Source organism: Motacilla alba, chromosome 7 (assembly GCF_015832195.1).
Source record: "Motacilla alba alba isolate MOTALB_02 chromosome 7, Motacilla_alba_V1.0_pri, whole genome shotgun sequence".
NCBI lineage: Eukaryota > Metazoa > Chordata > Aves > Passeriformes > Motacillidae > Motacilla > Motacilla alba.
This window is the reverse complement of record NC_052022.1, coordinates 24,213,043-24,235,395: the sequence shown is the minus strand read 5'-3', so window position 1 is coordinate 24,235,395 and position 22,353 is coordinate 24,213,043. Positions and strand designations below refer to the sequence as shown.

Sequence of the window (22,353 nt, the reverse complement as noted above, 5' to 3'; positions counted from 1 at the left end):
AAGAGGTTAAGGAGCATGGCTAGACCATGAAAATGCAGAGTGTGCATCCATGAGTCCTGGCAGGAACATGTGGAGAGAGCAGGGAACTGCCTATGCCTCATCAGAGCTGGAGGCAACTGGGAAAGAATGGAAAGAAGAATGGCGAAGCAGATGACAAGATACAGGTTTTGTTGCTCTAATCTTTGCATTTGTATTTATGTGTTCTTGGGATAAATGGAAAAATTATCATTGGTGTTTAACAACTTTCATAGGCTTCTGAAGAAAAGGGACTGTAGGTGCACAGTGCAGTTAGACTTGTGAGGTTGATGTAATTAATGAAAAAGAATCACAGGCTGGGTTTTTAGCCTTAAAACATTAGGACAGTCTGGTTTGTAATCAGAGGAGATAAATCACTGGGGTAAAAGTCAGAAATCTACCTCATAAAGGGATTATTTGCATGAGTAAATTGTATGTTGTCATATTTGGGGGCTAACATCATGTGTAATCAAGTATGTATCTGCATGTCAAGCTATTCTGCCTCTGAAATTAATTAATGTCATATCTGTAAGCATGTTTGGGGTGGAGGTGCTGAGATCTCTTTTTTCAATATATCAGAATCTTGCAGAGTCCTTGTGGTTGAGTAAGAGCAGAAATAAATTAAATTTTATTTTGATTAATCCTCTTGAAGAGTTATTGTAATTTCTGAGATAATTTTGAAAAGGTTTATTTCTTTTTAGTATAAGAATATTTTACTCTGCTGTTTTGTGTCCTTTTAATGGTGCTCAAATTTGAATTTTATTAAGGGTATTCCAGAAAAGAGTCTGAGATTAACTATTCTGGATTAAAATTTAAAGTACAGTGATGTGACATCAGAATAATAGTAATAGTGAATGAAAATCTTGAGAGTAGACAACAGTTATTTTATGGCAAAGCATATTTTAAATACTTCCTGGACTAACTTCACATTATATCCGATTCACCATAAAACAAATACCTTTCCTTAATACCTGATCTAGGACCTACCGGAGGAAAAATGATTACATTGATTTTACTTACGTTTCTTCCCCATGTAAAACATTAACATGTATTCAACAGTAGAATATTAGTGAGGTTTTAAGATATAGGCTGATGTGCAGAGTTAGGATCACATTTGTCAGACAGCAAATTTCAAAGATTAAGAAAACTGGAGATTAATAAAAGCATTACACAAAATACTAGAAGTCCTTTGATCTCCAGACAGTTATGCCATGGATCATACATTTTTCTTTGGGTGCTCCTATGCCTGCTTTTCTGTCTCTGTTAGTCGTTCCTGCATATATCACTTTAATGGAATGTTTCTGGGCCTTGAGCAAATTTCTTCATAAAAATGCATCAGCATTTTTGCTAGTGTAGTTACTGTATGAAATGCCAATGTGTATACTTTGTCATGTTCACGTTTCCTTCATGTTCCTTGGTTTTTTATTTGGTTTTTCCTTGGTTTCCCCCCCTTGGTAGAGGGGGTCTTTTAACTGTTTTTTTTTTTTTTTTTTTTTGCATACTCTCAGTTAATTAATCAGGCATTTCAACACAGTTCTCCTAGAAAGGATGCAAATACATATTTTACCAACTTTTGCATCTGCCTTAGATCTTAAAAAGATAGATTTAGATCTTGCCATTGCTTGATACCACAGCCCCATGGGGAGCGCACTTTTTCTACTTCAATTTATATGTAATGTATTTTTATATGGGAATACTGCTAATAAGTTTTTTTGCTACAAAGTTTTGAATAAGCTGGAACAAAGTTTTCAGCTATATGTTTATCTTTCATTTGAGTGTTTTATTATCACTTTGGTTTTCTGTACTTTTTAAAGGTGTATCCTCTCAATGGTAACAAAGTTGTTTGTGTTTTTTTCCCTTTCTTTGTACATATCACTGCACAAGATGAAACCCCTGATTACTGTTGACCCTGAAATCTCTCACACATCTTTCAGAATCATGTGCTTGACTCTTTAAATCCATTTAAAAACCACAGAGTCCACAGAAATGAGTGTTGCTTACAACTGAATCCATAGTTATCAATAATTGTGAAATATGCCGTTGAGAAAACCTCAAACTCTGCAGAAATAGTGAGCTGAGATATACATAAAATGACTTAGAAGGCTCTCCTGCTGGTATGGTCAAATACAGGGAATATACTGACCACTGCACAGGAGATGGCCAGGCCCTGCCCTACGGGTCCAAGCCAAACAAGCACAGCAGCCGCTGCGATTTGCTGAGCTAGGAAAGTGTGGTGGCTGACCAAAAAGGTGATACCCACCTGATTCATCATCATTTCCACGTTGTCTTTCCAGAGTGAAATTGCAGAGAGGCTGTAAACACTCTCACTAACCCTTTACTTTTGAGGTGTGCTTGTCTAAGGCATAGCTGTGAACATTGACCAGAACTGAGCTGTTTAGTAGAATTGCACTTGGGTCCCTTGCTCCATCATCCATCCAAGAACATCCTGCATTGCATATTCATGGCATCATGTAGATATCTGCAGGTGAAACCAATGTATTGGTAGGAGACTACTGAACCAGACACTTTCTCATTTGCATTAATTTTAGGAAATTTAGCTGCTGTAGACTTTGCTGTACTATTTTTCTGTGGTCCTTCTTCAAGCACTCCCTTATCATTAATACCTGGACTGTTTTCTACTGTATTAAAACTGGCCTATTCTCCTTGAAGCAGGCTTACTACTCTGAGTAATGGTATTTTAGATTGAAGTGAATAACTTGATTTCAAAACTGAGAATTCCAATTAAAAATATGCTATAGTAAAGGCTCTGAAAAGTAGTGAAAACAAAACAATGCATTGTTTGAGAATATGACAGGCAAATCATAGTATGTAGTTACACTTTCTAAGAAACTGTTTTATTACCTATTTTCCTTTTATACACACAGACTTCTTCCTTAGTAAGTGTGTAAACAAACATTATGATATTGAGTCAAGAACTGACTAGTTTTCTATTTTAAAATTAAAATATAACCAGGCTCTTAACTTGAAAGGAATGGCAATGCTTTGTAGAGAAACTGAAGGATAGTGATTCATTCAGTAGAACTATGAAAAGTGAAGCAAAATTTGGGAATGTTGTTAGTCATGACCGTAAGCGAGTTGAACCTTTCAGGTTAGATTTCACACCCCTAGAGAAGAACATTTAGGGATGTTGTACTGTCATCACTTTGAAAAAGTCACATTTTAATTTCTGCATCCTCAAAAGAGGCAGACATTAAGGATAGAAGGTGGGTTCATTAGAAGGTGAGTTTGAAATTCTCTTATCAACAAATTCTTGCTAGACTCCCAGTAATTTTCCAGCTGAAAGCTCTTTCTGGTAAGCAGAACATTTTCAAGCCATTTCACAAATAATTAAACATAGCTGGATATATTACTTCTGTAGTTAATTTTGAGACCAGTTCAGGACTTCTTTTAGAAAGTAATGGGGCAGTGTATCATTTAGCAACTAAGATGGTCCATGTTGTTTTCATCATGAGTGTTCTATGATCATTTTGAGAACTAGGTTTTAAATTTTCAATTTAATCTGCTTATAATATGTGTAAAGCGTATATAAACAGGCCAATTTAAGTTGTCTATGTTTGCTAGATTTTCTCATTTTAAACAAAACTAGAAAAATAACACTTTTGCTGATAGATTCTGGACTACACCTTCTGAGGGATGCTGGATTTCAAACCTGGAACATCAACAAATTGGAAACTATGAAAATACGGTCCCTATTTAGTCAATAGGTTGATAATCAGGTCAGTTTAAAAGCATGTTTTTATATCAGGAAAGACAATGTGATTAGCATGTGAGGTTAGTACATCATGTTGAAGCAGAGGAGTTAAAGTGCTTTGTGGGGTGTGTGTGAACACAATCTCATCCAAGTCCTGAGCACAGTATGAAAAACAAAGGCAATTCTGGTAAGGATAGCTGCCCATCCCTTCTTGGAGTCCTCTAGATTAGAGCCATGTAGGAAAAACTCTTATATTTTGTGTGACTTAAGGCAAAAACCCCCTGCAAGGAATGGACTCTAATCCAATCTGCCTTCCAGGCCTACAAGCCTGAACCCTTCTTTCCGAAGTGCCAGGCACTCTGCAGGCTGGGGAGAATGGCAGCTGTGTACCAGCATTGGCTACAAATGATATTTTATTTGATTTGCTACGCTTCCTGTCACAACTGTGTCCAGAACAAAAAACCAGAGTGCATATAGACCATGTATACTCTCCACTTGATAATGGATTTAGTGTGATATTGTTCAGGAATTACTTTTTTGGAAATATTTTTTTCTGATGAGGTCCAGGGTCTTCTATCTGATTAAGGCAACTGATCCTGAAGTATTCAAAGATGGAGCTATTAAAGAACAGTGAATTTCAGTTTCTTATCTCACCCTAATTCAAATTTAGTATTCCATGTACAAATCCTAAATCAGGGTCTCCTGTGTAAATAAGAATGACCATGTTACATTTCATCCTATTTATGACCATTCTTACAGAATGTAGGGAAAAGGTTCATCCGCTTGATTCTTTCCTCTTTAAAACATTTATATAGCTCTCAAGTGTTTAAGCTAATCTGATGTTCTACTTCTCATTTCCAAGACCTGCTTTGAAGTACTTTATTTGGCAATTCTTCAGCAGAACATTTATTTTTAACAACTCCAAATGCCAGAAGTTAGTTTCACACATAACATAGACTGCTGAATTCTAGCATCTCCTATTTTTCCCCTACATTTTAATTGCAGTATTGCAGTTTTAAATAAAAGCCCTATTCATATTTTTACGTTGCCATATACATTACATGTACTTTATTTCTTCAGAACCACTGAGATGGTAATGATTTTACAGGAAAATTGTACTGTAATTACTACAGCTGTTGTGCTAAAGCATTTATGTCTTGCTACGTCTTTTGAATGAAAAATTCTTTTAGTAAAAATAGATTTGTTGAAGCTGTTAATTATTCAGTAGAAAAGACATCTCAATTAAGGTGGTGGTATTTTTCCTACAATAGTTTAGGCAGACTAAGATAACTCTTAAATGATTTTATGCAGTAGTCTGTAATAGTTCATAATGCAAATATTTGGGTTTTTTACATTTTACAATTTTATCCCAGAAATACAGATCTGTGCTTGGTTCCTCAGAACCCATGATACACATTAAAAATAAAATTCAAGATAAATTGGCTCTGTCATCCCATCTGGAAGGTGTGATTATATATTAAAAGTAAAACTTTCATACTTTATTACTTCAAATATTTAAGTTTAATTATGAGTAGAAAAGGAGGACTTCCAAATCCACTGAAAAGTGAGAGCTTGGATCAGAGTAGGATTATCTTGGTGATTATGTCGATCTATTAGTCCAGCTGAACCAACTACCCTGATTCATCTGATAGCACAGCTGTACGTGCATGGGACTCATCCAATTGTGTGGAAATACTTCAGTAGAACTGATGTAAAGTACCTTGAAGGTAAACTAGATTGTTTTGACAGCATCAGGTTGAAGAGATATTGTTACCCATATTTTTGTGCTATCAGATGTGGGAGCAGGTAGGGCAATTTTTCCCAGAAAAAGGAGATGGAATGGATCACACAGTGATAGCTGGGGCACCACATCTGACCATGTTCTTAGACTGAGTATGGGGGACTGCCATTTCAAAACCCATTTCTTCTCTACTGCATTTTTATGGCCTTTAGGTAACCACTGTTCACTTAATATATTTTCAGCTGTCAGCTGTGTGTGTGCTGAGAGAAATGCAAGTTGGCAAGAAACAACTGGACAAAGCACTTGGTGCTATGGTTTAGTTGGCAGTGTGGTGTTTGGCCAAAGGTTGGACTTGATAATCTTGGAGGTCTTTTCCAGCCTTAATGATTCTGAGCAACAAAATTACATTACATACTGAGCAACAAAATGGAGCAACAAAATACTTCATGCTCTGTCCAAGGAAGCAGGCAGGTCAGAAACAAATGTAAAATAATTTATAAATGGGTGCGGAGTCCCCAGATTACTTACCAAGGTAAAGATTCTACAGTTGCAGATTTTTGATGTCTCAAAAAATCTGTAACTATTAAGCAACAAATTTAAGAGTTACCAGAATTGTTAGCTGTTGGGGTTTAGCCACATTTGTAAAAGTTGACCTCTGATTTGCAGCAAGGATATTCTGCCCTGGTTCTAATTTCCGTTTCAGGAAAATGAAAATGTTAATTATATACAGATTATATAGTCTTTACTGTAGTTTCATTCCACATAGAAATCGTAGAACAAACTGTCATTTTAATGTTCCTGTATGACTTGCTCATATGTGATTTTATCTGATAGAGGAAAGGATACTTGTGCTGTCACAGTTGAAGATTCTTTGATCATGGCTGAAGATTCTTTAATCATTGGGCAATGAAATTATTTTAGTGCTGAACACTTACCAATCTTGTCTCCTTAATGGCTGCAGAAATTGCACCAAAGCGGCTTTCAAAAGCAATGACAACAATATATTTTCTAAGTATTAGCATACAAAACATTTTCAGTACAATGTTACCAGTTCTGGTTAATGCAGTTTTAAATCAAAGAACTTCAGCTGACTTTTTATAAGGTAGCTTGTTATCAATATTTTTAGAAGGGCTTTTTTACTTCTTTGCATGCCCTTTTCAAAGGACAAGTATCAACATTTATCAACACATATTTTTTGGTCCCATGGTCTGAAGGAGATAATCTGCCTTTTAGCAGCTTTGATCACTGTGCTCAAAGCTGCTGTCTGCAGGAAAAACAAAGCTTTTAAAAGCACTATTGGAAATAAGGGCTTTGTGCCTTTTCCGTGTGCTTATCACATTAGCTCCAACAAGTTAAACATACCGAAGGTCAGCCATCAACTTCAAGCATGATTTTTGATAGATGCTGAGTTTATATTTGATTTCCCAGCTTGTTGATAGTGAATTCAGCAAGTACATAATGAAGACATTGAGACATCTTGTAGTATTTGGCAACTTCAAGATGAAACAGCTTTGGCTAGGACCCTATATAATATATAGAGAATTCAGGAAAACCTTGTGGATTACATTTCAATCTTCAGACAAAAATAAATATTCAGCAAAAGTCATTAGAAGAATAATTTGCAACTTCAAATTTTCCAAATAACTCCTCTATATTTTGATTGTCTTTGATTTAATGGATTGATTGTGAAATGGGAATGTCAAATAATGGAAATAGACATTGAGAAAATAGAAAGAGTTACAGTGTTTAGGGTAAGGAGATTAGTTGATTACTTGTTGGATCCAACAAAAGACAGAGAAAATGCCCAAATGTTTGTACATACAGTAATTTGAAGTTTGAAGATTTTTTTATTAAGTTTCAACTCAGAAAGGAATTGAATAGCAGAACCAACTAAGTGTTAATGATGGTTCTTTAGCAGAAGTGAGAGAAAAAATTGAAAGACACTTAGCTTGTCTGAGTTCATTCTGTAGCTTGGGTGTGCACAAAGGATGGTCAGAGAAATTCAAATGTGTGAGAATTTGTGATCATGACACATAATGAATCTAATGGTGAAAGTGACTTTTGGGAAGGGATGAGTAACTTGGGGAGGTGTGAGAGACAGGAGGGAAGAGCAGCAGTACCAGGGTCCCAGACAAGCCTCCTCCTCTGGGGTGTCTCTCCAGTGTAACTAGAGATGATGATGGAGCATGGTGAAAAGTTACAGCGCTGCAAAGAGCAGACCTTTAGTATCATTGGGGTCAAGACACTGTGGCTTCTCAGGCATTTGACATTTATTTTATTAGGTTTGTTGAGAATTATGCAAAAGTTAAAAAATGCCTTTGAGACCTTGAAGTGGTTTATGGTTTCAGGTGGAAAACTTGTAAAATTCTATGGTGTTCTGTGATTTCAACTGGGTGCTAAAGCAAATGTAGTAATTTTGACTAAATTTTTTAAACACACTTGTTTAACTCGTTACTAAATGAGACACAAAGCATAATATTTATGTACTATTAGAGTGGTAAATATTAAATTTATAGGATAAGGAAAAATGAATTGAAGCCTAATAGAGAATGCCTGTCTGAAGGAAAACCATTTCATCTTGCATAAAATAATATTTGAACAACCAAGGCAATTATGTCACCCTGAAAAAGCTGAGTATTATCATTAAGAAAATGTAAAATTCAGTGTTGCTATATAGCTGCACAACTTCTATTTCAATTCTTCAATATGGAATTGAAGTTTTGGTATATCAAAATGTTGTCTGAATTACCAGCATGATCAATATTTATTTTCTAATGACTGAATCATAATTACAGATCAGCGTGTACCACTTAAATGCTTAAAATAATCATGAAATACATGTGATTCATGAAACCCTTAGCAACCACAAGACTTCCTGTGCATAAGCTCAGACACAGCAGTGGCTGAGAGAAGTAAGTTCATAAGACACATTTGCAGCATGTAAACACTTTCTTGTATTTCTCCACATGTGGGTTTATTGAGAGCCCCTCTAATCAGAAGACATATTAGGTAAGTGCATTTGGAGCTGCATTTTTTATGATTTCAAGGAAGTGAAACACATGTTAAGCTCTGTGTCAAGAGCTGCCAGTTCTAGCCCTTGCTCCCTATTGATATGTTGGCCTTGCTGGGCAAAATATTTCTGTATCAGCTTGTTTTTCCCTGACATAAAGTAAAATATCTTGAAGTAAAGCTTTGCCATCTTGAAGTTGTGATAATTGACCACTTTGTAACTGCAGGTAGGAGCAGGGAAAGAGGAGTGGCAACCCAAAGGGATCACTCCTGGATCTTTGCTACCATATTATGTATATTTCTTCAGCATCTCTCATCTATTTGAATTTGTTGGATGGAATGGTGTATTTATACAAAGATTTATTTTATATATGCATGTTCTTAACAAAAACATGTAAAATTCCAATTATACCAATTCACATAAAAATAATTGGAATTTGGGCAATTCATACAGGGATTTTGACCCTTTTTAAGAGCATTCATATTTGAGTGAACTTCTGCCTTGGAAAGCTGAGGAACTCCTGAGTGAGTGATGCTTTCTACAGGTGAAAATTATTCAACTGATTCTTACAGGAATCACTACAGGCAGCAAAATAGGTTTGTGGTTTTAATTACAGATAGCTTTAGAGGAAAATGTTCCCCCTCTTCTCCAAAGTTTTGAAAAACTAGTGGTGTTTAACTATCCATATTGCCAAGATTTTGTTATCCTTCTCTTCTTTAATTTTAATTTCATATTACATATAAACCCATTTTTACTTTGAGATGTTCATTTCGGGTCATATCACTTTTATAATAAAGTTGATAATAATCCATTTAATTTTATTGTTCAATATTAAATAGCCCAAACAGAATATGAAACACTTGTTTACAGAAAAAATCATCTTTTTTCTGTCCTTAGACTTTTTCACACATTGTCACAATTGTCACAGCCAGGCTTTTCTCAATTAGTTCATGGGAAGATAATGATTTACAACTTGGAGTTGATCTAAACAACACAGATAATTGTTTTTACAGCATTGTGAATATGAATATCAGTAATAATTTCTTTTTAATTGACAATAGCATGTGTTTATTATTTTCAAAGAATTACTTATGTATTCATTGCCCACCTTCAACAGTGACTTTCACTAATTTCAAGATGTAGAAGGAAGCAAGGTTAGTTTACAGTTTACTTTTTACAGTTTATTTCACTTCCCCTTTAATAGGATCTGTGGCAAAAGCCAGCTTTTCTTTTTTTCGTTCAAAGTTTCCAAAACAGTTTTAAGTGAAGTCCAGATGTGTGAGTTAGAAAGCTGTTTCTCTGCAATGCTCAGTGGTGGGGAGACTTATGATGCAAATAAAGGCAGTTTAGGGAAAGCAGGCAGAGGGTCTTTTTCTCAGGTTCAGAAGTTAACTTCAGGCTGAATTTTCCTCTTCTGGTTCTTAAAGACTCTTAAGCTGAGCCTTTAACACTGATTTATTCTCAGCAATTACTAGTAATTTATTTTACCTTGGAAATAAAAGTGGCAGTTTAATCTGAAATTGAAATTGTCCAACTTGTCTGCCTCTCTACTTTAAAATATCCCTTCTTAAGTAATGCCATCCTTGCACCTTTCTTTGGTAGCACTTCAGCCTGTGTTTAGGACAGTTATTCAGTATCTCCAAACATACTTCTCTCTTTGGACTTTCCTTGGTTCCACAGAAAAGAAGACTTTCTCATGAGGACATTGCAAATAGTCATATTTGATCACCGATTCCTTACCTTTTAAAATTTTTTCTCCTTTTCCCTTTTTGCAGTAACTGGAAATGTCATAGGAAGCTTTATGAAATAACATCATAGCATCACAAAAGCTATCCTCAGATAATTTGGTATAACCCCAGAAAATTTGTTAAACAGTAGATTTAACAAAGCTTTAGTTCAAGCATGGGAGAATTTTAGTGGGGAAATTGGAAACAAGTGAGTTGTGGTTTTGATATTGTTAATCAAGAAATGCTTCTTTGTCTCCCAGTAAAATCCTTGTTTCCTCTGATTTTCCTGTGTTGCTGGGTGGGTCTCAAGGGTTTTTACCCACAACTGGACAGTGGCATCAGCTGCACAGAGAGGCAAGGACTGGGGAAACACAGGCCCCAGTAACATCACAGCCATATTATTGAGGAGAGATGGGAGCAGAGAGCATTTGGATTGTCCACAAGAGCATTTAATCCCACAGCACTGTTAATGATGTTTACCCAAGATGACAGAAGATGGCTCTCCACCCACTCCTTTTATTAATTGCAGATGTCTCTTTCTGCCTTACAAACTGGGGCTGCTAGTTTTATAATGCAGTTTTCAGGTGTCCTTAGATACATAAGATTTTTTTCATGTTTTTTATAACATTCGTTCTGCGTACAATTTTCTTTGCATCTTAAACCAGTTCAAATAGTCCTTTTTTTCTCTTTTACAAAATAGCTCCTCCAGTTTTTCTCTTTGCTGTCTGTTATTTCTTAGTAGCACAATTCACAGGCTGGGTGTGAATACAATTACTTCCAGTTTTAAGTAACACTTCAGGTTTTCAAGTAGTATTTCTAATGTTCCTTTTCAATTTATGACAATTAAAGGAAAACAAACAAATAAAAATCCTCCCAATACAGCTGGTGAAATAATTCTTTTTTAATTACCTTTCCTTGTCGTTTTCACAAGTTTTTTTGTCTTGTTGAATGGTGGGCTATGGGTGTATTAATAGGTGTTACTTAGTCTTATAAATTGATATTTATTCTTTGCTAAATTATTTGTTTAATTACAGAAATGTCAGTTCCTAAGCTCTGTGGCTATTCAGTTTAATGCAGAAGACATTGAGTATGTTCAGACCATTCATACACTGCTATAACCCACTTAATTATGCTGTGGTGAAAGTCAGTTTTTCTAACTTCTGGGGTAGACTTCATTAGAGTCACACGACAAGTGTCTGATCAGTGACAAAATGGAAGGATTTTATCATTGTGTCCAGCTTCCTAGTGGGAAGTTGTACCATAGACAGAGGCAGTATTTTCTTGGAACTGTACAGCAAAGTTTGGGCTCACAGGTCGCCACAAAGGGCTTTCCAGTTAGATGTTATGGAAACATGATGCACCATGAGGCTCATTGACCTTTTAAATTAGTTTTTCCAGGGGTTTTTGAAATCTCCATGCATTCAAAGCTTGAGCAGAAATACCTGGGAGTAATTTTGATTTTGTCTAACTTTGAAGTTACACATGTCTTTGATGTTTGCTCTGCTCTGAGCAAGAGCTTGTACCTGGTGGAGATCCCTTCAACCAAATTACCCCTTGATTCCATGATAGATCTGCACTGGGTCAGCTCAGGACTCCTGAGGACATCTTCACAACGAGTCATGCATGAGATAAGGTCACTTGTGTCCTTCTGTGAATCTGCAATATCTTCATAATCACTTTAAATTTGCCTGAGCAGTGTTTCCAAATCATCCTGCCTGTTACTGCGTTCTGCATTCCTCCTAGATCATGAGCTATACCCACAGGGCAAGTTACCTCTGTTGAGTGTCACCCATGCAGTGAGATATTGTAAGATCATTGTGGCTTAAAGGCTCCCCCAGAGACTCATTTCCACCTACAAGCATAAAAATTATTCCAAATACCTGTCATCTGATCTATTGCCTCAGATAATGAGGAACCACTGGAAACAGTAGGATTTGAAGCTGTTTTAAGCTGATGTTGCTCTACCAGAGCCTGGCCCCCTGCTGTGCAGTGTTACAAATTTATTTCTGTGTATTTGAAAACAAGTTTTCAAATTTATTTATGCTTCCACTTTGGAAAGTGTGATTTGGAGATGTGCTCAGGCAAATATGGAGGGAGCAGTGGAAGTGACAGAAACACCCTGCAGCTATTTGCAAGCAGTGGCACTGATGCTGCCAGACCCACCTGGGTATTTTGGCATTGGTGCTTAGGACGGGCTGTGTGTGTTTGTGTGCAGTACCGAGGAGAACACACCCCAGGAGATGCGTGTGTTGGGTTCTGGGAGATGTCTGTGAATAACCTTCTTCAGCTACAGGTACCTCTGAAGTGGAAGAAGTTGTGTACTGGAAATGTCTCCCATGCATATGGTTATTTCTGTGCAGGAGATGAGCTCCCAGAGTATTTCATCAGCCCACTTCATTTCCCTGAGAAAAATTTTTAACGCTACGTTTTCCATTCCACCGATGTGCAATGCACTGTGTAAAATACCAAGTAAATATGGTTGCTAAGAGCCTTATTTATTGCATGTGCTAGGCTAATTTGAATTGAATTAAGGCTTTAGAGAACTGAGGAGATTGGTCTTAAAACCCCGTTTGCTAAAATTATCTTTACACACTTGAACATAATTGTACTTAGGCCAAAGAAATATGTAGAAAAACACAAAAATGGTTTTATGATAGAACATTACTTTCCAATTTTATGCATTTTTTCAAATATTACTGTAATTTTGTTATTTATATATTTTAATAAGGTCCAATGAAATATTGCATGCACACAATGAAAATAATATATAGTATATATATGTATGAAATATATTATTATCACAGAATCACAGAGTGAGCTGAGTTGGAAGGGACACACAAGGGTTATTGAATCCAACTCATGGCCCTGCACAGGACATCCCCAAGAGTCACACCATGTGCCTGAGTATGTTGTCCAAACACTTGAACTCTGCCAGGCTTGGTGCTGGGACTATTTCCCTGGGCAGCCCATTCCAGTGCCCAAACACTCTCTGGATTAAGAATGTTTATCTGATATCCAACCTAAACCTCCCCTGACACAACTTCAGTGTATTCCTTTGGGTCCTGTCCCTGTCACCACAGAAGAGATCAGCGCCTGCCCCTCCTCTTTCCCTCATGAGGAAGTTGTAACTGCAGTGAGGTATCCCTTCAGTCTTCTCTTCATGTAACATTTGCATATTTTATGTATGCTGGTGCATGTCATAAATGTGATCTTTTTCTGAAAGTAGTTATCTTAATGCTGAATCAATTTCATTGCACTTTTTATCTAAATTCTCATTTCACAATTTTTCCTACTCATAAAAAAAGGTTATTTAATGGAAGTTATGTAACAATAATGATATATCCTTAGTTACAGAAATCTTTATCTTACACAATACAAAACTGTAGATTATTTCTACTCAGAGATAGAGCACAGAAAGAAGGAAAATACCTATACTGCAAGATTCCATTCAGTCACACCTCTGCACTTTTACTGATAGGTTTTAATTTCACTCCAGTGCTTTGTCTACTCTGTTTGGTTAAATTGAGCAGTGTCAGAAGTGTTCTTGTCAGCAGAGTTTAGGAGAAATCTAGTATTCAAGGAGTGTATCTGTGGAAGTGTATTGCTGCAGAGACATGAGTCGATGCATTACAAAATCCCCTTTGGGCGTATCCATGTTTGTACTGTAAAACAAAGTCCTCAAAACTAAAAGTTTAAAGCACACTTGGGAATATTTGGATTTTTCTACTGCCATGGGCACTGCCTTTCCTCTGGTATAACGGTGAATTTGTTATAAGCACAGACACAACAGACTTCCATATTATCTCACACTAATAAGAATACAAATTCTGCAGCAAAGACATACTGGAGGTCTAAATAAAAACTAAAGACATTTAAGTGAAGCAAAATCAGTATACCATGGACATAAAAATATAACTAACCACCTAAGCATGGAAAAATTATAGTAAGACAACACACTAAGTTAATTGTTATTCATTTTTTTTTTAGATTAGAGACTGAGGTATAATAATAATGTCACAAATGAACAGGAAATTGCTTTGATGATGGTTAAAATGTCCTCTCTTATACATTCCTTTCTGGAATGTATCAGCCATTTTTTAGTACACCTTATGGATTTAGCAAGGTATAAAAACATAAAATCAGTCAGTGTTAAGTGCATTCTAAAGCCAGATTTTCTTAAACCAAGAGAAGAGATGGAGTGATGGTCCTTGGCTCTACATTGTTTTGTTGGTTCCAATGTTTCAATTAGAAAATGAAGTCACTGAATTTGCTGGAATTATCACACTGATGTTTTTATTTTTTTTTTCCACAGATTAAGATGCTTGGTAAAGCAGCTGGAGAAGGGTGACATTAATATTGTGGACTTAAAAAAGAATATTGAATATGCGGCATCTGTGCTGGAGGCAGTTTATATTGATGAAACCAGGTAAGTCTGAGGGGAAAACAAAATGAAAGAATGTTACAAATTGTATTTTAGAAATTTGGTCTTTGCATGCAATTGTCGCTGACATGAGCTGAAGGTCTGTGCACATCAGAAGAAGCGTATGTAGCTCTTGGGTCTTTTATGACAAAGTTAAAGCAAGTCAGATTCCAAAGGTCAGATGTAACTGTTGTCTGGAAAGAAATGCTCACAGAAATGAGTCAGAATAGCTGGTCAGTAAATACACAAATGAATGAAAAGCTATGATTTATTTTATAATGTTTGATGCTTAGTTTCTGTTTATTGTTGGCAGTATTACTGGCAATCATGAGGGTTAATTCCAAGTAAAATAGAAGTTCTAAGTATTTGGTTTCTTGAAAGAGTTTTAAGATATGGACTGTATTGAAATTAGCTGGCTAACTACTGGTTTTCCTTGTGCATGCTGGCCTTTCTAAGTTTTTTTCCAAGCAGAATGGTCTTGCAAAGATGTCTGCCCAAACTCCCTTGGTACCGCTGGAGCGTGCAGTGTATGTCTCAGTTCTACATTTGAGAATTATTTCACGGACCTAACACTCTCTCTGTGGCCTGTGCCATCCCCTTGCAAATCTGCATAGCTGATGCAGTGCTTGAAGTCCTGCTTCAGAGATAAATCACTTCCATACACCTCCCAAATGCTGGGATTAAATGGACATAGTATTCATAGCTCTGTCTGAGCAGTAGTGCCAGGACTGGGAAAAAAAATTGAGATTTACTTAGTTTCTAAACTGAGGCAGCTTCTGTGGAAATGAATAGTAATGTCACAATGGGAAATCCAGTCTTTCTGGCTCTGTATGACAATATCAAGACAAATAGCAGGCATTTCATGCTCAGAGAAAACAGCTACCACTGGAAATACATAGGTTCTGGCAGCAACAGGTGCATTGCTTTTGCTGCAAGCAAATCTTTAAATTAGCTAATTGCCCTCATAGAACTTGACAGCAAGATTATTAAAATACCCAAAAGAAAACAAACACATGTAATTTTATAATGATTGGCAAGATTTGCATAGTCTTCTGGTTATTTTCTTAATTCTAGGACCACTATGTCCTCGTAATGGTGACAATTTTTCAAAAATTCTACTTCAGTGTATCAATAAAGTTTTTCTCTTCTGGAGCTCACTGCACAATGATGTTAAATCATTATTTAAATCGTTATTTATTTATTGCATCCAGTATTTTACAGAATACTCTGATTTTTCACTGTACTAAGTCAGGATATCCTTGAGACAGGTATCTTGTTTTGCTCTTATTTATTGAATACTTGTGTTCACCATAGAAACTTGAGAGTTTGTGGATCTACCAAATTTTGGCAGCATTCCTTGTATAGATATGCATTAAGTGTACATATTATGTTTATCTTTCTATACCTACATCTGTATTTATGAAGTATATATGTAGACATATAAATCAAATTGTGCTATAAATAATAGTTAAAAGTGAGACTATAATGAAACCTATTTTTCTACTTTTATTCTTTTCATTTTAGTGGTTTGTACTTCACTATTGTACCTCTATATTGCTCCTTTTGGTTTACAGTATTTGATTTTGGTTTTAATTTCTCTTCCTTGGACCAATGCAGTCTCCATGAAATTCAGAATCAGTATGATGAGTTTTTTAACCTGCTGGTCTTTGTGTTAATTTTATCCTAGAAATGTAGACTGACCCTCCACATCTTAGTTGGACATGGGTTATGTATGGGTCTATTTTAAATTTTGACACTTCCCCATTAAAAACAATTGTGAACGGTAATCTGTAAAAATTTTAATCTACTGACAATTGCAATTTGTAAATTTATTGTGAGGCTGGGAAACACCATAGCTGCCACTGGTACTTTCATAGTAGACTCTTTTCCATGGCAAGCTGCAAAGATAATTATGTTTTAAATAGCTTGGCCATTATTCTGTAATCTAAGTCACTCAAAAATGTAAGCACACAAAGAGGGTCTCTTGAGTTCCTGGGAAGCCAATCCTTAAGGAACAAAGCAGTGTATCACTGAGTCAAATGGAGTTAGCGGAGTTAGCTTGTGTGGTTGCATTTGTCCTTGTTCCCACCAAAGAATACAGGTTCTTTGTCTTGCACGGAGCTACTTCTGTGGGAGTCTGGAACTGAGTTAATTGCACTCATTAGTAGATTAGAAATAATAGTTTAGATCATAAGCAAAAGGGTCTGTTCCTGCTGAGCCTGAACATGCAATTTTATACATCACAAAGTTCAAATAACTTCAGTGAGTTTCTTACATATGAATTGCTGTTCAGTCAGTGTCTGCAACTCATGTGAAACTACCCATGCTTTCTGTTTTAAGACCAGTATTGATCCCTGGATTTTGTCCTGATGAATTTACTGACCCATTGCTAAAGTATCCAAGCAGAGGAAGACCTCAGCTTCAACCAGCAATCTAAAATTGCCTCCTATTTTTGGTGTTCTCTTCTTCTCCACTGTTCTGGGCAACAGACCTCAATATCAGCTGAGGGAAAGGTAATTTAAATATCTCTATAGACAGGAATAGCAACCTCTACAGATTATGAATAGCAATAAACAGAGTTTGTTACTTGAATCCTCTTAACTCATCTTTCTGTTTTGATATACATGCTATGAAACAGAATGATAAAATGCTCCTGACAGTGGTTCCTCACCTATTGCTGAAAGACTTTCTGCAATTCTTCACAGGTACAGAGAAGAAAAATGCAAAAAATCAAAACTAAGGTCAATAAAGAGATCCAAGTATGACATATCTCACAGAACTTGATCAGTAATGTAGCCAAGGATCAAGGAAGAGCCTTGACTGTTCCACAGCTCCAGAAAACCACCACTACTTAAAAAATAAATCTCTGGCATTATTCTGGCAAAACCACTATTCTCTTTATAAGCCTGAGGATTTTTTCAGTGAGCAGTTCCAATTTCTTCCAGTAGAAGATACCAATTTTCCCCCCCATATGCCGTTACTTCATTTGAGTTGCTTGAAAAACCTGTATAATATATTATACCTGTATAAAAAAAACTGTCTATCATATTATAAAGTTGTGCATGAACATGGAAGAACATTCAAATATGAATGTTGATGGCTTATTGAATCTTTATTTAAAGTGCAACAGTCAGGTGCAAATAGCTGTAGAATTCACACCATTTAGCAGAGGATAAAACATGTTTTTCAGGTCCCCTGACTTTCCTTTTGTCTGCTCCTGTGTTTCTTTATGCTATAGCCATTTATCTGAGCATTTTTTTGTAACTCTTTGCCAATACTCATTTCCATTCCTGAGCTTTCTAAAACTCTGTGGAGCTGGGTTGGGGCAAAAGTAGAGAAACAACACAACAGATTTTATTTATGAGGTTCTGAGAGTAGTCTTCTTAGAAACAGGGATAGGCACTAGGGATAACCTTCCAAAATGAGGAAAAATTGGTTTGGGGCAGTGACTGTCAATATCTCTGTAAAAGGTTCTGAGCTGATGGAAATTTGGAAAGCCCAGACATCAGGCATCAAGTAAGTGCTGCTTTCCTATGAGCTCCATTGTCTGTGGCCTCAAGTCACTCAATTAGCTTGTTTAACAAGCTCCTTTTCGACTGCTGCATCTTTCAGTGCTGCACCAAATTCTTCCTTGAAAGAGATCAAACACTCTGAGAGCTGAAGCTGAGGTTCATCATCAGCTGAAAATAACCAGGAGACTCTCACAGTTCCAGCCCCTCAGCAGATTTGCTCTATGGAAGAAGTTCAAACTTAATAGATATTATAAATAATTCTGACAAATCTTGCAGAATTTTCTCGATTAGTACCTGCCGCTTGGCTCAAGGCAATGGAAGAAGGATATTTAGAGTCAGACAGGAAATAAATACAGCCTGATAATTTAGTCATGACAGCTGTTCCTTTCCTTGTAAATGCAGCTCTTCATTCATGCTAACTGAAAAGAAAATAAGTCAAATAAAATCTAGATAAGAATTACAAGATGAAAGGAAAAAAATGTATTCCAAAGCTAAATAATAATAATGTCAATAGTAATAATAATAATAAATTCCTTATTGTGGAGACTACTTTTATGCTGTTCTGCATAAAATCAGAATAGTTTATGCCAATTATGTTTTGGTTTTATATGCCTTAGTATCTTCAAAAATATATTTGATTTCAGGAGGATATTTATCTGTGCAGTTGCAGTTCCATGCAGGGTTCTTATTTGTTTCAGACTGTATAATGCCATTTTAATAAGGCTTTAACTACTTGAGAACTTTTGACTTAGAAAAGACTGCATTTCTGTAATGCATGAAGTAGCTCTGTATTACATACTGGCAGGATTTTTTAGCATCTTTTATTCAACAAGGCATAATAACAAATACAGGTTCATGAACAAAAAGGTGATTTCATTAAGGGTGACATTGTAGCAATATATATTTGTCTGAGAGCTCTGGAAATAATGTTTCAATGACACTACAATGGCAGACACAGTTCTTGATAAAAAGCTCTTATTTAGAAAAAAAAATACACATTGTGATATGTATAATGTTAGCTAAAAAGGAGGTCATTTAACCTGGGCTTTGTGACTGCTTTGTGACTTGGACTAAACTGAATTTCCAGTGCACTACTCCAGCAACACTCCAAATACTTCTGTGGTTTTGGGACTTAAGCAGGGACAAATACATCCTCAAATTTGGGGCAAAAAGGAAATAATTTAAATTATAAAAGATAAAGAGTTTTGTTATTTCATCTCGCCAAAAGTCTATGATACTCTTCAAGCACACCACAGAATCTGTGACAGGAACATGCACATATGTGTATTTGCCATGTGAGGTCCAAGGAAGCAGAGAGGAACAAATGTTCAGCTGGATCCTGGTGATCCCAGAGCTGTGTGTTGTGGGAGTGGGAATGGAGCTTAGCGACAGCCCAAGCACTAAATGAAAATCCCCTGTTTCCTGGAGATTCTGAGGTGAAGAATGGTCAGTATAGCCTGTTCTGGGGAAGCTTTCAGTACACAGTTTGCAAGCTGGAGAAGGCTGTTCCCTGGTATTTTTCAGTACTGCAACAGAACCTAGGCCTGTGACAGCTGCTCTATCTTAGGCTCAAAAAATAAGAAACTGGGCTGATACTTACTCGGTAACCCTATACTTTCTTTCACACTCTTCCAGCCATCAATACGTGTTTAGGAGCTTCCTTTTTCACATGAGAGTCAAGGTCAGTGAAGGACCCACCTTTTATGTTTCTTACAACATAGAATTCTCACGAGCTGTATTCTAGTATCAGCATTGTAAGGCTCTGAGCTAGCAGGAAACTCACAGCAGGAATCTGTTCCTTAACATTGCAGGACCACTGGCACTCTGTTCTCACCTGGACACACCAGATGGAGCTGACTGTGAGTCTTTCACAGGCTCTAAGGCTCTGGTTATGGAAGGAATTGTGCCAATTCAGCCACCGATAGCTATTCAGGAACACCAGCAGAGATGGTCAAACCAGCAAAATGGCTTTGATGGTGCAAGGTTGAGAAACTTAAATTTCCTTACATCAAGGAGATGTACATATTTTAAAAAACTTTTAATAGCATTTATCCTCAATCTCTCAATCTGAAAAGACAGATTAATTTGCTCATTTATACATGAAGGTGAATGTTTCATTCACAGAACAGTAAGGCATTCAGTCAATGATATAATTTATTTTGAAAGATCTAGAATATATTTCTCCTGAAAATTACCTTTTTGGGAAAAATCTATGAATATTAAAGAACATAATCTGCCTAATGCCAAGGATAGAACAGGTGGAATGGGCTGCTCTATTTGGTAATTATTTACCAGATGAAAAATATGGTCTGTGATTCCTCTCTCAGCTGGCCTAGCTGGGGAGATATTTGAAGAGGCAATTATTTAAGCATGAAGTTAAATTTTAATCTTGAATATTCAGTCAAGTTTGCTGAGCCTTCAGTCAAGTTTGCTGTCCTACATAGCCAACCATGGTTAAATGTACTTTGCCTGAACAACAAAATGTACCATTTGAAGTGAATCATTCCGTTTATCCACTAAGTGAACCTACAATTGATACTTTTGCAAAAGCTGCTATTGAGAAAAAGCTTATTGTGTTGAGATTAATTCAGTACATTCCACCCTTATAAAAGCTTAAAATAAGCCTTTGAAATCTTTTGTACTATGCTAACGTGGTTTGCTTTTGGGGTTTTTTTGTGGTTTTTTTTTTTTTTTTTTGAGAGGAAAGCTTACAAGAGCATTCAAGTTGTAAAAAAAATGCATTTAAAATCACTGAAAATCTATTAAATTCTGACTAAGCTTCTCAGTTCAGTTAGGGCATTTAATAAATGGCCATCATCCCTTTCCAAAGCTATTGAATTTTTCTGTTTCAAAGTTTTTTGCTATTAATTTATTTCTAAGTCATGCCCTGAATTAGTTCTTGCTCTATAGAACTCCCAGAATACTATATCAAAGGGAAAGGAAAGGAAAGGAAAGGAAAGGAAAAAGAAAAGAAGAGAAATGACACTGGCTCACGTCTGTACTCTGAAAAGTGATATTTTTTAATCATGATTATCCTGAGCCAAACCTTAAGATTGTTGTTGGCCTTTGGTATATACCCCTGCATTTCTGAATAGGCAGAACATATCAACAAGTGAAAATTTCAGTAACAGTGGTCCTTCCTACATTGCTACTCTTCTGTTATAATTCCTGCATTTATTCCAAATTATTTTCTGTTCATTTTAATTAATTGGTAATTCTTCATATGTGGACAATTCTTCTAAGAATGTGCTAATTTTATGACTACAACATGTTGGTAAAATTATAATTTCCTTTGGAAAGACCTTTATGTACTAAAAGTGACCCTCATTCATTTTTGCAGTTTGTTTATCCTTATTGGGAGTCAGGAGAACCTTTTAGTGGATCTAAGTGGAAGCTGTAATGGACTATAGAGGACAGAAATATTGATTGAATATATTGATTCCTGCTTATTTAGGAAGATAGAGAGATAATAGAACTAAATAATTGGTAAAAATGTGAACTGACTATTTAGACTGTAAATTCTCCTGCATTCTAGACCTAGCAGAGGACTTTAATTCACTCTTAAGGGCTTCATTAATTCACTGATTTGCAAAGAGCTAATACCACCTTCTCAGCCTCTTCTATGGAAATCTTCCACTACCTCTGTTAGGCAGCATGACTGATCAACAAAGATGGAATTTTTTTCCCCATAGCCATTATCTAATTTTAATTTTTTTTAATTTTCTTTTCTTTCTTCTCCTCCATAGTACATCTGATATACTCCTAAGGGAAAAGAAATACACTTCTGACTAGTGCATTACTATATTTAAAATTCTGATTAAATGAAAAGAGAGCTAGAAATTATCACTACTTGAATTTTGAAAAATTATTCTTGGCAAAAAACACAGTACTGCGACAAGAAGATCAGGTTATTAGTTACTATGACTGCAGTATTAATTGATTGCTAAGCTGAAATGCCAAGGGCCATGTCTTACTTATTCCCACAACTGTCAATGAAAGTTCTGCTCATGGAATGAATAGAATTAAATAACCCAAGCCTCCCCCTCTCCTTCCCACGCATATCTCTTCCTCGTATTGCATCTACTTAACAGGCTGATGATATATGAGCAAAATAAGTGTATGTAACCCTGAAATTCTGATTATGTGTTGAAAAAAAGTGTATTTTCTGTGGCACATTTTAGTAGAGCAGAGCTCCTTTTGTTGTTTTGTTTTTCAG

The 22,353-nt window shown here is 36.1% G+C and overlaps 1 protein-coding gene across 7 annotated transcripts in view; it reads left to right on the top strand.

Annotated features, from left to right (window-relative positions):
- The window catches only part of PDE1A (phosphodiesterase 1A), a 148,416-nt gene that overhangs the window by 78,281 nt on the left and 47,782 nt on the right, over positions 1 to 22,353 (top strand). For all 7 annotated transcript variants that reach the window (XM_038141803.1, XM_038141796.1, XM_038141799.1 and 4 more), the window contains one exon: positions 14,518 to 14,631. In XM_038141803.1, the coding sequence (XP_037997731.1) occupies positions 14,518 to 14,631 (114 nt within the window). The remainder of the gene's footprint in view (positions 1 to 14,517; positions 14,632 to 22,353) is intronic.